The sequence below is a fragment of the Pyrgilauda ruficollis genome, unplaced genomic scaffold (assembly GCF_017590135.1).
Source record: "Pyrgilauda ruficollis isolate IOZ18807 unplaced genomic scaffold, ASM1759013v1 scaffold21, whole genome shotgun sequence".
Classification (NCBI taxonomy): Eukaryota; Metazoa; Chordata; class Aves; order Passeriformes; family Passeridae; genus Pyrgilauda; species Pyrgilauda ruficollis.
Window position 1 is genome coordinate 316,732 of NW_024520318.1, and position 12,613 is coordinate 329,344.

A 12,613-nucleotide genomic window follows, 5' to 3' on the forward strand; every position below is an offset into this window, starting at 1 on the left:
CTTCTGGCGGGGCTGGCGGCGGCACCGGGCGGCGGCGGCGCCGCGGCGGCGGAGCAGGGCGGGCTGCCGGCGAAGAAGCTGCGCATGGCCTACGCCACCGGGCCGCTGCTCAAGTTTCAGATCTGGTGAGGGGCGCCCGCCAAGATGGCGGCGGCCAAAATGGCGGCGTCCGACGGGCCGTCGCCTCTCCCTCCCTCGTTCGTTTTTCTTCCCTTCTTTTCCCTCAGCGCTGCGGCGGCCTCGCTCGCTCTTGTGCGTGGAGGGGCCTCCCCCAGTGGCGGGGGCCTCCCCGCCCCAGGCGACCTGTCGGGGCGCCCGGCCTTGTTGGAGCGTGGGAGGCGGCAGCGGGCCGCGGGCGGCGGCTCTTTCAGTGGGTCCCGCTCTACGGCCACCCGCCATAAAATAGCGCTTTTCGGGCCCTTTAGTGCCGTGTATGGCGTTGTGCTGGTGCGGGTCTGACGTTTGGGAGGAACCGATGTCTTAGCAATGGCTGTAATTGTGTGTTTTGGTGCAGTGCCCGTATTGCAGTCGGTGCGCTCCGGCACCTTTGCACCATTCCGGCGGTGTTGCCGGTGGTGTCAGCAGCTCCGAGCAGGGTTGAGGCAGCCCCGGCGCACGGAGCCTGTTGGCGGGGAGTAAAAAACGCAGCAGGCCCGTCAGTACGGTTCCCGGCCCTCGGGGCGGCCGGAGCAGAGCCTGGGCGAGCCCTGCTGGTCCCTGAGGCACCGCAGAAGCGCTCCGGGGAAAGTGCTGGCTTCGGGGTCTTCGGCTCTTTACCGCGGCTTTATAGAGGCGGCTGCTGAAAGGCGAGGCAGGGGACAGCTCGGGGATATTTAACTCCTGCAGTTCCCGTGTCGTGCTGACATAGAGGTGGCTGGGAGAGCCATTGCCTATCTGGACAGTCCCAGAGAGGGATTCAGACGCCTCTGCGTGAAGATTTTTGATTTTTTTTTTTTTTTTGGCACAGAGCAAGGGATTGCTTATATCGATTTCATAAATTAATGATAACAGATTTTTGCAGGGAAAGCGAGTGATTTGATGCTTAGTGGGTATTTCCAGAACTCTGTGTCTGTGCTGGGATGTGGAGCAAATCATGTCACACCCAGGGCTTGCCTGTTGGGATTTGTGATGTGTAATTTCACCGCGGATCAGGTTTTCTCTGTGCCATAAAACATGCGAGTTGGAAGAGGGTGAGTGCTGCTGGGCTGTGGTGACAGTGCTGTCTGTGTTCAGTGTCTCCTGAGGCTACAGGCGGGTGTTTGAGGAGTACATGCGGGTGATCAGCCAGCGGTACCCAGACATCCGGATCGAAGGGGAGAACTACCTTCCTCAACCTATCTATAGGTGAGCCTGCCACTTCATGCTGTGTGCTCTCTGCCTGTCTGCTCTCCAGTGGTAAACACGTGCATTTACACTGAAATAATGCTGAAAATGTAAACTTGAGGGGATTTTCTATTGCAGTTGCATACAAGGACACTTGTATGATTTCCTTGTATGTGATTTTCTTGCCTTCCAGGTAGCTGCCTTAATTTTCCATACAAGTATCACTATCTGGATATCTGTATGATGAGGCCTGTCATATCCAATCTAAAATAAATTACATAACTTTTTTTTGAAACAGTGAATTTTCCTAGCTTTTCTTCATGCTGTATCTGGACATAAATTCAGTTTGTTGCTCAGGCTTATGCACTTAGTGATAAATCCCTGTAATGGGTTAAGGACTCAGAGGAAGGGAAAGTTCAGTGTTAACATCTGAATCAGGGAGAGCTCACCTCAGGTTGGGGGCTGCCGGAGTGCCTTTGCTGCAGCTGTGGGGGGAAGGCCCAAAGAAATTCAGAAAAAGGCAAAATAGTGTTATTCCTGTTACTTAAAGCAGCGTGCCCACGCTGGGGAGTGATGCCATAGTTACTGGGTGGCTCCTGAACACTCGTTGGCCCGATTTCTGGCAGGGTTGTGGTGGTGGGAGGCTGCGGGGCGCAGTGCCTCGGTGTGGGCTGGCTCTGGGGAGTTGTACATCACTGGGAAATGCTCCACAGGAAGTGGTGCCTGTCAGTCAGACGTGTCTGTAATAGGGAACAGCTTTAGAAACTGAATCTGTTACCCAGTTCAGGCATATATAAGTTAAAAGCAAAGTCCCGTTTGAAGTCTGCTGAGGAGCAAAAGACTCTTGTCTGTGGTTTACAGGAAGGTGTTATTCTGGGGTGCTGTGCAAAAGCAGGGCCTTATTGGGGGTGTTATGTGTGTTGCTTTTTTTTTTTTTGTAGGTTTGATTTGGTTTGGGGTTTTTTTGCAGCGAGATAAATCTTGGAAAGTTTCATACTTCCCCTGAAACATTTGATTGTACGCTGTCAAAGTTCTCCTAGTGATGTGAATTACAGTTGTGTATGGTGAAGTAGAAGCTGAACCTTTCAGTCACTGGTGTGTGTTGTCTCCAACAGGCACATAGCATCCTTTCTGTCTGTCTTCAAACTAGTATTAATTGGCTTAATCATCGTTGGCAAGGACCCATTTGCTTTCTTTGGCATGCAAGCTCCAAGCATCTGGCAGTGGGGCCAGGAAAACAAGGTAAAGGACATACTTCTTTTAGTCTGAAAAAGCAGCTTCAGAGTTACTTCATGAGGGTGCTCTGTGAGTCCCTCAGTTATGACTGATTCACCTTTCACATGCTGCAGCCCTATGGTAGAATAATTCTTACCAGTTGTGCTTTATGCTTGTGACAAACCCAGGTGCGCTTCTGTGATCTCTTTCCAAGTTGCTGCTACTGCAGAGGGGCAGCTGAGGTTAATGTGCTGACAAAGATGATTAAAGAGTTCTCTATTTTTTAGGGCTCAAGAAGAGCATTTCAAGCCAGTATTGTTGATGTTAAAATTACAGTTTCCCTTCTCTGTTGTCTTATAACAGTTTTGCAGTTGATGCTTCCATCAGACTCCTGATAGATTAGGCAGCAATTAGAAGGGTGTTAGAAAAATGAAGTTGAAATGTTGTGGGTGTTTTTGGAAAGCAGACTGGCATGACATTGTGGGAAAATATCCCCATGCGTCAGTAGTGATGATGCCAGTAGATTCAGGGTGTTGTACTCTGATTTAGAGTAACCTTGTTCCAGATATATTCCACTAAACTAAGGTAATTTACAGACCTTCATGCTGAGCTGCCCAGGGCCCTGGGTCTTTCACTGGCCAGTTTGCATGCCCAGAAGCTGTAATATTTCCAGTTGAATTAAATGGGCCAACTCGGTGCCTGGCTGGGCTGGCTGCGGTGCGTGGCTGCTGTCCCTGTGCCAGCTTCTGTGGTGTTGCAGTGACTTGTGTGAGTGTGCCTGTGAGCAGGAAATTAGAGAGGTGCTGGCGGTGAGGGAGGAGCTGCACTGCTGAAGATGCTGTCCTTTCCTCCTTGGTCACCCATGCGCAGAGAAAATTGAGGTGTAGAGCTGGGAGGTGTGCAGGAGGGCCAGTGGTTCCTGTGCACGTGACTTGCCTTGCTCTGCCGTCTGTGGCTGGGCCCTTGGCTCTGGAGGTTGCTGTGACAGTGACAGGCTGTGTCTGGAGCGGTTGAGTTCCCATGTCACGCTGCCAGCCCCCCTGCAGCTGGCTGTGCTGGTCCAGAGGTGTGCGGAGGGCTGCGAGTTGGGTGGGCTTGGAGCTGCTTTGGTGCTTCTCTGGGGAAGGCAAGGTGCACAGTCTGTGTCAGAGGAGGAAGGGGAGGTGTCTGTAGATGGGAACATTCCTTGGGCAATCACAGAGGGAGTTCAGAGGCACCTGTGAACAACAGCAGGTGTGCCTGACATGCCTGAGGTCTGTGTGGATCTTTGTTCCCTTCCAGGTGTACGCCTGCATGATGGTCTTCTTCCTGAGCAACATGATTGAAAACCAGTGTATGTCCACTGGGGCTTTTGAAATCACTTTGAATGGTGAGCTGAGACTTTGTTTGAGGGGTGTCACATATACACATGTGAGAGATGTGGGGTGGGGACAATGAGGGATGGAAAATTTATGTCCCAAATGTGATATGTGGAAATTGCCATCCAGTTGGATCTTTAGAAGTTGCCTATCAGAATAAATAATGAAAATCATTGAAATCTTATAAAGCAATTTATACAGATGTCAGATACTCTAGAACAGCTCTGTAAAAACTTACTCAGAGGGATATTTGGTGACTTGGAATAACTGTGTTATATTCTTTCTTTGTGTGTGATGTGCATTAAATAAGAAGCCATCAGCTAGAGGCATGTACTCTCCAATTAGATGCTTTCCCTGTCTGTTCTGCAGCATGCTTTAGCTTTGGAATCCTAAAGAATCCATTTCTATTACCAGATTCTCAGTACTGAAGGACAGCAGTACTGATTTTTCAGGTAGAGAGGAATGTCAGTGGGTATTTTGCAGCTCTCCATCAGTATGATACACTTCTAAATGGAAGCGTTAGACACTCTGCTCTCCTAGTTGGGCTGGGGTTCAGCATAGCCAGAGGTGGGAAGCATTGTTGATTCAGATACTTTCCTCAACACCAACTCAGTTTCCTAGAGCTTCTCAATTCCATGTTTCCACCAGCTCTGCCTGTTTTTGATGCTCCCAGTGTAACAGTGCTTCTCTCCCGTGTGTGTTCTGCACTAGATGTCCCAGTGTGGTCTAAGCTGGAGTCTGGCCACCTCCCTTCCATGCAGCAGCTTGTACAGATCCTTGATAACGAGATGAAGCTCAATGTGCACATGGAGTCAATGCCCCATCATCGATCATAGCCCCATCGATCAGCACTGAAACTTCTCGTAAGTCTCCTCCAGTCACCAGTGTGTTTGCCCAGGTAAGATGGGCACACTGGAGACTGGATTTTAGGATGGTGTGTTTGTTCAGTTAAATATTTTTTCTGGAGAACAGCTCCCATGATGTTAAACTGCCACATGTGGTGCCACATGTTGGGTGGGAGGTTTTGGGATGTGGCTCATTCTGCCTGTCTCAGAGCAGGAAGCTGGCATTCCATGAGGCAGGAGAATGTGTGTTACAGCAGGGAGAAGGCCTAATGTCAGTGAAGTGTGTGTGCAGAGATCAGAAACACTGCTTTTGTGCATTAGAATAGCATCTGTCCAGGGACTTAAGGTCTCCCTGGCTTTTAACCCAGTTGAATTCCAGAGCCTTGGGGAACAGGATGCTGTCTATTCCTTGCTTAATCCTGGAGAGCAGAGCACTGTCATGCTCTGGGGTACTGCCCTGCTCCTCTGCAAAAGCCCCACGGCTTCTGGTAGCATGGAGTTCACATCTGTAGGTATTGTGTGACAAAGCACTTCCACGTCCCCGTGTCACCTGTGGCTTAGCACAGCTTACGAGTCCCCATCTTGGGCTGGCTCGGTGCAGGGTGCTGCTGTGGTGCAGGGCTGGTGCTGGCTGTAACCCAGGTGTCTCTCCACAGGCATTGGGTGGTGGTTCCCGGGCCACGTGGCGCAGACCCATGAAGGCCTGCACTGAAGACAGCTGCTGTTGGTGCAGGCTGGATGCCTCTCTTGCAGCCACGTTGTGCCTCCTGGACAAACACTCAATGAGCCCTGTTTCAGTGCTGGCCGGTCCACACTGCACAGCCACGAGTGCAATAATACTGTATAGTTTTTTTAAGACTTCATTCGACCAGTTCATAGATCAGCAATGCAGGCATTACTAATGGTAACTTATTTTATATTCATGTTTCACACTATGGCAGATTGAGTTGATACCTAATTTTTCCTTGAAAAAAAGAGAAGTTTGTTTAATCTGTTGTATTTTATATGAATTTATGTTCTTTTTGTAGTTTAAAATGAAGTTATAGGAGTGTCTGATATTGTCCTAAACTGTTGAGTAATTGATAGCTGTCTATCAAATCTCTTTAATGTGGTTAAAACAGGTTTGTATATTTTTCAAAATCTATGGCAGAGTCGAACAGTGCATTATATACTGAATTATATAAGCAAAATTGTATGCGGAATTGTTACATCACTTGGTGACTTCAGTGAAAATTAAGATCAGCTGCTCTTTAATCATGTGGACCAGCTCCAGCAGTTCTTCCTTGGCCATTTGAGAGATGAGCTGGGCCTTCCTGCTGTCCTGAATAGAACCCAAGAACATTAATTGAAATAAAGAGTTCCCATTTCCTGTGTGAAGTACCTTGTTTGTCACCGATGGACATTCTTGGAATTGAAAAATGCATAAAAAACCAACTTTCCAAAGTTACTGACCTTGTATTTGTCATGTGTAAGCCCCTAAGAACCCCGAGTGTGAGGAAAGGCACATGGGGCTTGGTCTGATCCTTCAGGACCTGCTGCAGTTCAGGTGTGGCGTCCCTGGGGGAAGCTGGCCAGGTGCATCCCTAGTTTCAAAGGCAGCTCTGCGAGGCTGGGAGGTTCCTCACTGCTGACTGCAGCACCACGGGCCTCTGAACACCCACTGACAGCTCTGTTTGCAGTGCTTGAACCAGAGCCCAGCCCAGGCTGCAGCTGGTGCTCCCTGAGCCAAGCATAGGTGATTGCTTTGGGCACTCTGAGGGCATTTGTTGCTCTCTGTGCAGGGAACCACCTTGTCTTGTACCTGCAACCGGCTGAGCTGCCGTGGGCCTGGGTACCAGGAACACTTGGGGCTTCCTGCTGATGCCACCTTCTTGTCAGGCGTGGCAGAGCAGTACACCTGCCTGTGGGGTACAAACCTGTACACCAGGTTTGAGCAAACGCCTGCCTGTGCAGCTGTCCCAGGCCCTGGCCCGGGTGTGCCCTTTGTGCCTTACCCGAGGGCTGAAGGCAGGAGGAGCCTGCTCAGGAGCAGTGCGCTGCTGCGGAGCACGGCACACGGCACTGCTGTGCCTGAGCAAAGCCCTCTCGTGCCTCCGTGACCAAGGTGTCACTGCGGGCTGGTAGCGCCTGCCCTGATCCCATCTGGGGCTGTGCGGATCAGCCCTGGACTGCCCTTTCCTCTGCACCGGGGCAGGCAGGGCCGGAGGAGAAACCTTGCTGAGCACTTGCAGGTGCCACAGCATCAGGGACTGTCTGGCTCATTTTACCTTACACCACACACACACTGGTTAGAGTTCCTGGGCGTTTACTATTGCCTTGATGGAGCTGCGCAGCTCGTCACTTATGTCAGCAGCCATGCAGAGCTCCAGGATCTTCAGAGCCTGGGTGATGAGGTACATGGGAGGCTGCATTTTGTTCCACTGCTCATTGGAAGGGAAGTTGAGGCATCCCCGCATCCTTTCGAAGAGCTGCAGGATCCTCACGCGGAAGGCAAGCAGCAGGAGCTCATCCTCACCCAGCGGGGCTGGAGGAGGCAGCTGGCTGCTGGTGCTGACCTGCAGAACAGAGGACACGTCAGCAGAGCCACCCGAGCTGGGGACGGGGCTTCTGTCCCCAGCAGACAAACCTGCCCCTGTGACAGGAGCCTGCAGAGGAAAGGAGCTGCCGTGCACCCTGCCCACATGGCTCACAGCTCTTCTCCCTGTGGCAGAGCCACGGTGACCTTGGGGATGTTGCCAGGGACCTGCCTGGGAGTGGAGTCCCACACTGTGGCTCCTTGCAGCGAGCTGGGGCTGGCAAGTGCCCCATCTCCATAAGAGTGGCAGGAATACATGCATCTCCACAGCTTTCTTTTTGGGGATGGAGCATGGGACAACATAGGGTGCATCCACCACAGGATAAGCACAGAGGAGAGCTCCCCTGACTGCCCCACTCCCGCTGTGGGGAGTGGCTCAGCACAGGAACAATTACCTGCACTTTGGTTCCCATGTTGAGTTTTGCTTGTCGCCCCATGGCAAGGAAGGAGATGAAGATCTTGTCCTGGGCCAGGATCCTGACCCCCACGTGGCGGTTCAGGGAGATGAAAATGGGGCTCAGTGGCACCTGGGGTCCTGGTGACAAGTTCGGCCACATCCACCTTCTCACCCTGTTGCCTGCTTGGTCCAAATACTGCCCACCCTGGATACTCATATTTATCCTAAAGAAGGGGAAATGGAAGCTCTGAACCCTGTAAGCTCCTGTGGCAGAAGCTCTCTTATTCCCCTGAGGGATGGGACAGAGGCACGGCAGGGACAGGGTCTGTCCCCCACCTCTCAAGGCACAGCTGGGTTGCCTTGCTGCTCTGGGGGCACCCAAAGCACGGCCTATGAGCTGCTGAATTTGTCTATTTTTGAATAGGCTAAAATAAGGCTAAAAATAGCCTTTATGGCCTTTGAAATGTCAGTGCACAGAGGAGACAGCAAAGCTGCTGAACGCACCACTCATCTCCAGTCGGGTAATAGCACGTGCTCCTGCCATCAGACTGAAACAGTGCTCGGATTTTGAGTGTCCTCCGCTCGTCCTCCTGTACTATGCACATCAGCTGGTCTCTGGCTTGTGTAATGATGATGGCCAGGTTTCCAGATGGATAGCTGCTGCTAGGTAAGGTGTCTGTAACCCCCTGCTTTGCTTGGTTGATCTGTTATTACACACTAAATACTTCTGGGTACTACTCTGGGGTGTAAAATATATATATATATATAAAATATATATATATATATAATCTGATTTATATAATCTGATATATAATCTGATATATTACCCAGAGCACTGTGTTAAAGGTGTGCTTCTTCCTTGGGCTGGGTCTTGGAAGCTAGAGCTCATTGGAGCTGCTGGCTGTTCTTGGAAACCTCAGCCCAGGAGCTGTGTCAAGATTCACTTCTGCTGCTCCTCAGAGCGAGTGGGAGCGATGAGCTGGGTTGTAATAAAGTGGACCCTGACACACTTAAAATTAGTAACAGCCCTGGACTAAGGCAGGCAAGTGAACCTGTAAAGGATACAATAACTGCAAGGTTCCGTCTGGGAGCATGGTAAGGAATTTCTTTCCATTTTTGTAGTACTTCTGCACCAATTTACCCTTCCCCACCTAAGAATGGAAGGATAAAACGGATGAGAGCAGTCTGGCACAGCTGCCCTGTGAAAATGGGCCTGCCAGGGTCTGACAGCTCGGAGCGCTGACACATCCGAGGTGCTCCCGTCGCTGTCGGCCGCAGGTACCTGCCTTTTTCCCCAGAAGACTGAAGTCGTAGCCGAGGACGCTGCGGGACATGGGTTTCTTGTCCCGCTTGAGCTTTTTCTCAGGCTGGGGCTCCTCTTCAGGCTGGGACTCGGGCTCAGACCCAGGCTCCTTCTCCAGCTCGGGCTCTTCCTCGGGCTGAAGCTCCGGCTCGGGCTCCTCGGGCCGGGGCTCCAGCTCGGGCTCCTCCTTGGGCTGGGGTTCCAGTTCAGGCTGCTCCTCGGGCCAGGACTCGGGCGTGGGCTTCTCCTTGGGCCGGAGCTCGGGCTCAGAAAGGTACTCGGGCTCGGCTGCACTTGCAACAGGCACTGGTGACCCGGCTTTGGGAGATGGGAGTTCCTGGGAAGGCTCGTAGGAAAGGGGTCCAGCTTGCTGTGACTCTGCAGAGCACAGGGAGGACTTCTGTGCAGCAGTGAGGGTTGGCAGTGCCCACCGTGGGGCCGCCCGATACCTCTGCTGTAACTGGGGGAGTTCCTGGCTCAAACACTCCATCCTGACAGTCTGTCTCGGGGTGTTTTCTAACAAGGGCAGTCCAAAGTGCTCAGCTATTTCAGAGCACAGGATTATGATAAAATATTGCATTTTTTTCAATTACGTATATACACACATCTGTGTAAAGAACAACTTTTTGGGATAACATTTGACTCCACACACTGGAACTGACCATTTGAGATCCCAGTGCTGCAGAAGCCTCACTGCCCTGCCACTCTCTGTGAAAACATGCCCATATTGTAAATCTGGTTCACCTGTCAAAACTCCTCCTCTACCCAAAGGCTGCTCAGTCATTCACAGCCTGGGCTAGGAATTGGTGGAATATCCACCTGATCAGGCAAAATATGGGCAAGCCTCATTTTGGCAGTTCCTACTTCCTAAGGGCTTGGCTTTGCCAACTTATCCTCACAGGTCAGGTTCTGTGCATCTCAGCTGGGAACATCACAGATACATACTGAAAATCATGACAAACTGTGCCAAGGGATGTGCCTGCTCTTGTGCTCATGTGTGAGAGATGATTTAATATGGCTGTATCTATATCTAATTTAATGAGATTGCATATCTGACAATGAACGAACATTTTATACATGTTGCTGTATAAAATCCTCCAGTCAGAAACCAGCAATTCCACTGAATGCACTGCTGAGATAAATGGACAAATCCATAAGGAAATACCAGCTCACCTTTAGTGGCACTCTGCCTTAAAGACTGGTCAGCCAACTCTCTAGCCAGGTGTCTCTTCTGCTGCCTGGAAAATAGAAGTGTTGTTGACACCTCATGTACCATGTTTAGAAAGCTGCAAGTCGTGGATACCCCTGCTGTACGAACACAATTTCTGAATCTGTTTTTCTCTCTGCTCCCAATTCCAAGTAACAGGCAGCAGAGTGTCACCAAAATACTCACACCTCAGCAGAAAGGAATTGCACCCACACAGATTGCAGTGAATAGACTGCCACTGCAGTAGCATCAGATCTGCTGGCAGGAGAGCTGGATATTGTAATGTGGTTTGGATCAGGATTTTATGTGAAAGAGGACAGGTGCCCACAAGATCAAGAAAACAGCTGATATTCAAGAATATTTTCACTATTCTTGAGTAGCTTCCTATGAATCTGACAGTGGTTTGGTGTGTGCTCTGTACATAGTAGGAGGCACTTGCACCCTCAGATTGTGAAGGATTTTTGAGGAGACCAACAGTTTACTTCCAGCTGTACTGGTTTAGTTTTCCTTTTCCCTGTGGCTTAGACTTTCCCTGGAGGCTTAAACTCTTGCACAAGCTTTGGGTCTCCTGCTAAACAGCCTAAAAACTTGCAGAGTTCTTGTGTGTGACTCTGGAAACTGTAATCCAAACAGTTCAAAACGGAAATACAAACACCAGCTTTGTTTCAGTGCCAGAGGTACAAGCTACACCCAAGTACTGTCCCTTCCCGCAGCTGTGGGGTTTTTTGGCTCTACCTGTCTCTAGATAGTTCGTCTGTCAGCACTGGAATTAACATTTCACTCAGCACATGCCTTGCACCTCCTTGTGCAGCCTGGCAATACAGGAGCCGGGAGGGACCAGAGAGAGTCAGAACTTCTGGTGCCTAAAGCAAAGGTTTTTCTTCTTTCATCCCTCTCCCTGCGGTTTCTTAATGCTCCTTTTCCCCTCAAAGCTTCCTGTTCATTACACAGACCTGATCCCCAGTTCTCCCAGTACCTCCCACTTTGCTCCTTTGACAGCAGCATGTTGGCTTCAGAGCCGGGGGATTCCTGGGTGCTGACAGCTCTGGGAAGGCTGCTGGCATCCTCGAGCCTCTTCCTCTCCTTCAAGATGAACTCATAGAGCTCTCGGCTGCCCTGGCAGCAGAACCTCTGCAAGGCGAGAGGGCGGAGCCGTGAGCGCGGCCGCCCCGCAGCACAGCCCCGCTCGCCCTCCCCGCCGGCTTACGCCTGCCTGGTCCTCGGGGAGAGCCCCGTCCTCGGGGAAGGGGAACGGCCTCAGCAGGCTGCCGCAGTACTCGCACGTTGGTTCAGCATCCTCCTCTGCCTGCAGCGATGGCGGGGAGAGCGGGGAGGGGGACATGGGTACCAGCCCCAGATCCCCCGTGAGCGGTGAAGATGCGACAGATGTGACAAAGCACCTAAGGGCACTCAGACAGACCCATGTCTGGGATACCTTGGAATGATTTAACTCACAACATTAGGTTCAGGAAACCACCAAAAAGAATAGCAGATGTGTTGTGAATAAATCAATAAATGCCCCCAAACAAAGGGAATGACTGGTATTTGTGAGTTCTGCTCCTTCCCAGGGAAGCTGCGAGCACAGAACACTGCAGCTGAGGATTTGAATGCATTACAGAGAGAAAAACTCCATTGGTGGGAGTTTCCGAGGAAGCACCAGCAGGCTTGGTGACACAGAGCTGGTCACATCTGACCAGATGCAAACCAGGTTGGCAGCATGCTGTGTTTTGAGGCTGGGTACTGGATATCCTGAAACAAAACTCCCTCCTCGTGCTCCCCACCTCGTGCCTCGAATTAACTCTTTGGTGACTTTGCTCTGCTAAGGGTTACCGGGAACTCTGTGCCCTGCTTCTATTCGGTGTCTGTACCTATTTATATACATTTTGTACCTGATTTAGACAAAATATTCTGCTGGGATGCAGCAGTGGGGAGAGGCTGCACAGCCTCTTGCTGTCCAGGCTGTTTCAACAGCCTCGCAGCAGAAAAACCTGTCATGAAGGGGCTCCTCTGCGGGCTCGGCAGAGGGCGTTGGTTCCACGTTTTCCACACGGCACCGTGTGAATGAAGCATCGGGGAGCGGCCCCCCAACTGACCTCGTGGTGCACGTTTGCCTGTGATGACTCGGGTCTGTAGGCCAGGAGGGTGGGCAGGCCCGTGGGGGTGGGCTGCGGGCTGGCCGGTGGTGTCCCGCACGGCGGCTGTGCCGGGTGGTTCGTGCCCTTCTCGGGGGGCGGGAGCGAGCGGGGCTCGCCTGCCTCATGCTGTGCTCCATCGTCCGCCCCTCCGCCGGGCGCCGCGGCGAGGCCCAGCCCGTCCATGCCCGGCCCGCTGCGCCGCCGTCTCCAGGGCGACGCCGCGGCCGCGGGGCACGCCGGGACCGCGCGGCGGCG

At 51.8% G+C, this 12,613-nt stretch overlaps 2 protein-coding genes across 2 annotated transcripts; one reads left to right on the forward strand and one right to left on the reverse strand.

Annotated features, from left to right (window-relative positions):
- Positions 1–6,118, forward strand: SELENOT (selenoprotein T; the record flags this gene model as incomplete). Its single annotated transcript, XM_041467974.1, has 6 exons — positions 1–125; positions 1,234–1,344; positions 2,439–2,565; positions 3,820–3,907; positions 4,608–4,759; positions 5,398–6,118. Coding segments are annotated over 5 exons (576 nt in total), but the record flags the coding sequence as incomplete, so codon positions are not given.
- Positions 6,119–6,860: 742 nt separating this feature from the next.
- On the reverse strand, positions 6,861–12,548 carry ERICH6 (glutamate rich 6). Its single transcript, XM_041467975.1, has 9 exons — positions 12,317–12,548; positions 11,431–11,529; positions 11,200–11,354; positions 10,190–10,254; positions 9,000–9,394; positions 8,779–8,864; positions 8,218–8,370; positions 7,712–7,937; positions 6,861–7,296 (listed from the first exon to the last, which is right to left on the reverse strand). Exons 1-9 carry the CDS (start codon positions 12,539–12,541, stop codon positions 7,030–7,032), a joined length of 1,671 nt encoding a protein of 556 aa, XP_041323909.1. The 5' UTR covers positions 12,542–12,548; the 3' UTR covers positions 6,861–7,029.
- Between the last annotated feature and the right edge of the window lie 65 nt (positions 12,549–12,613).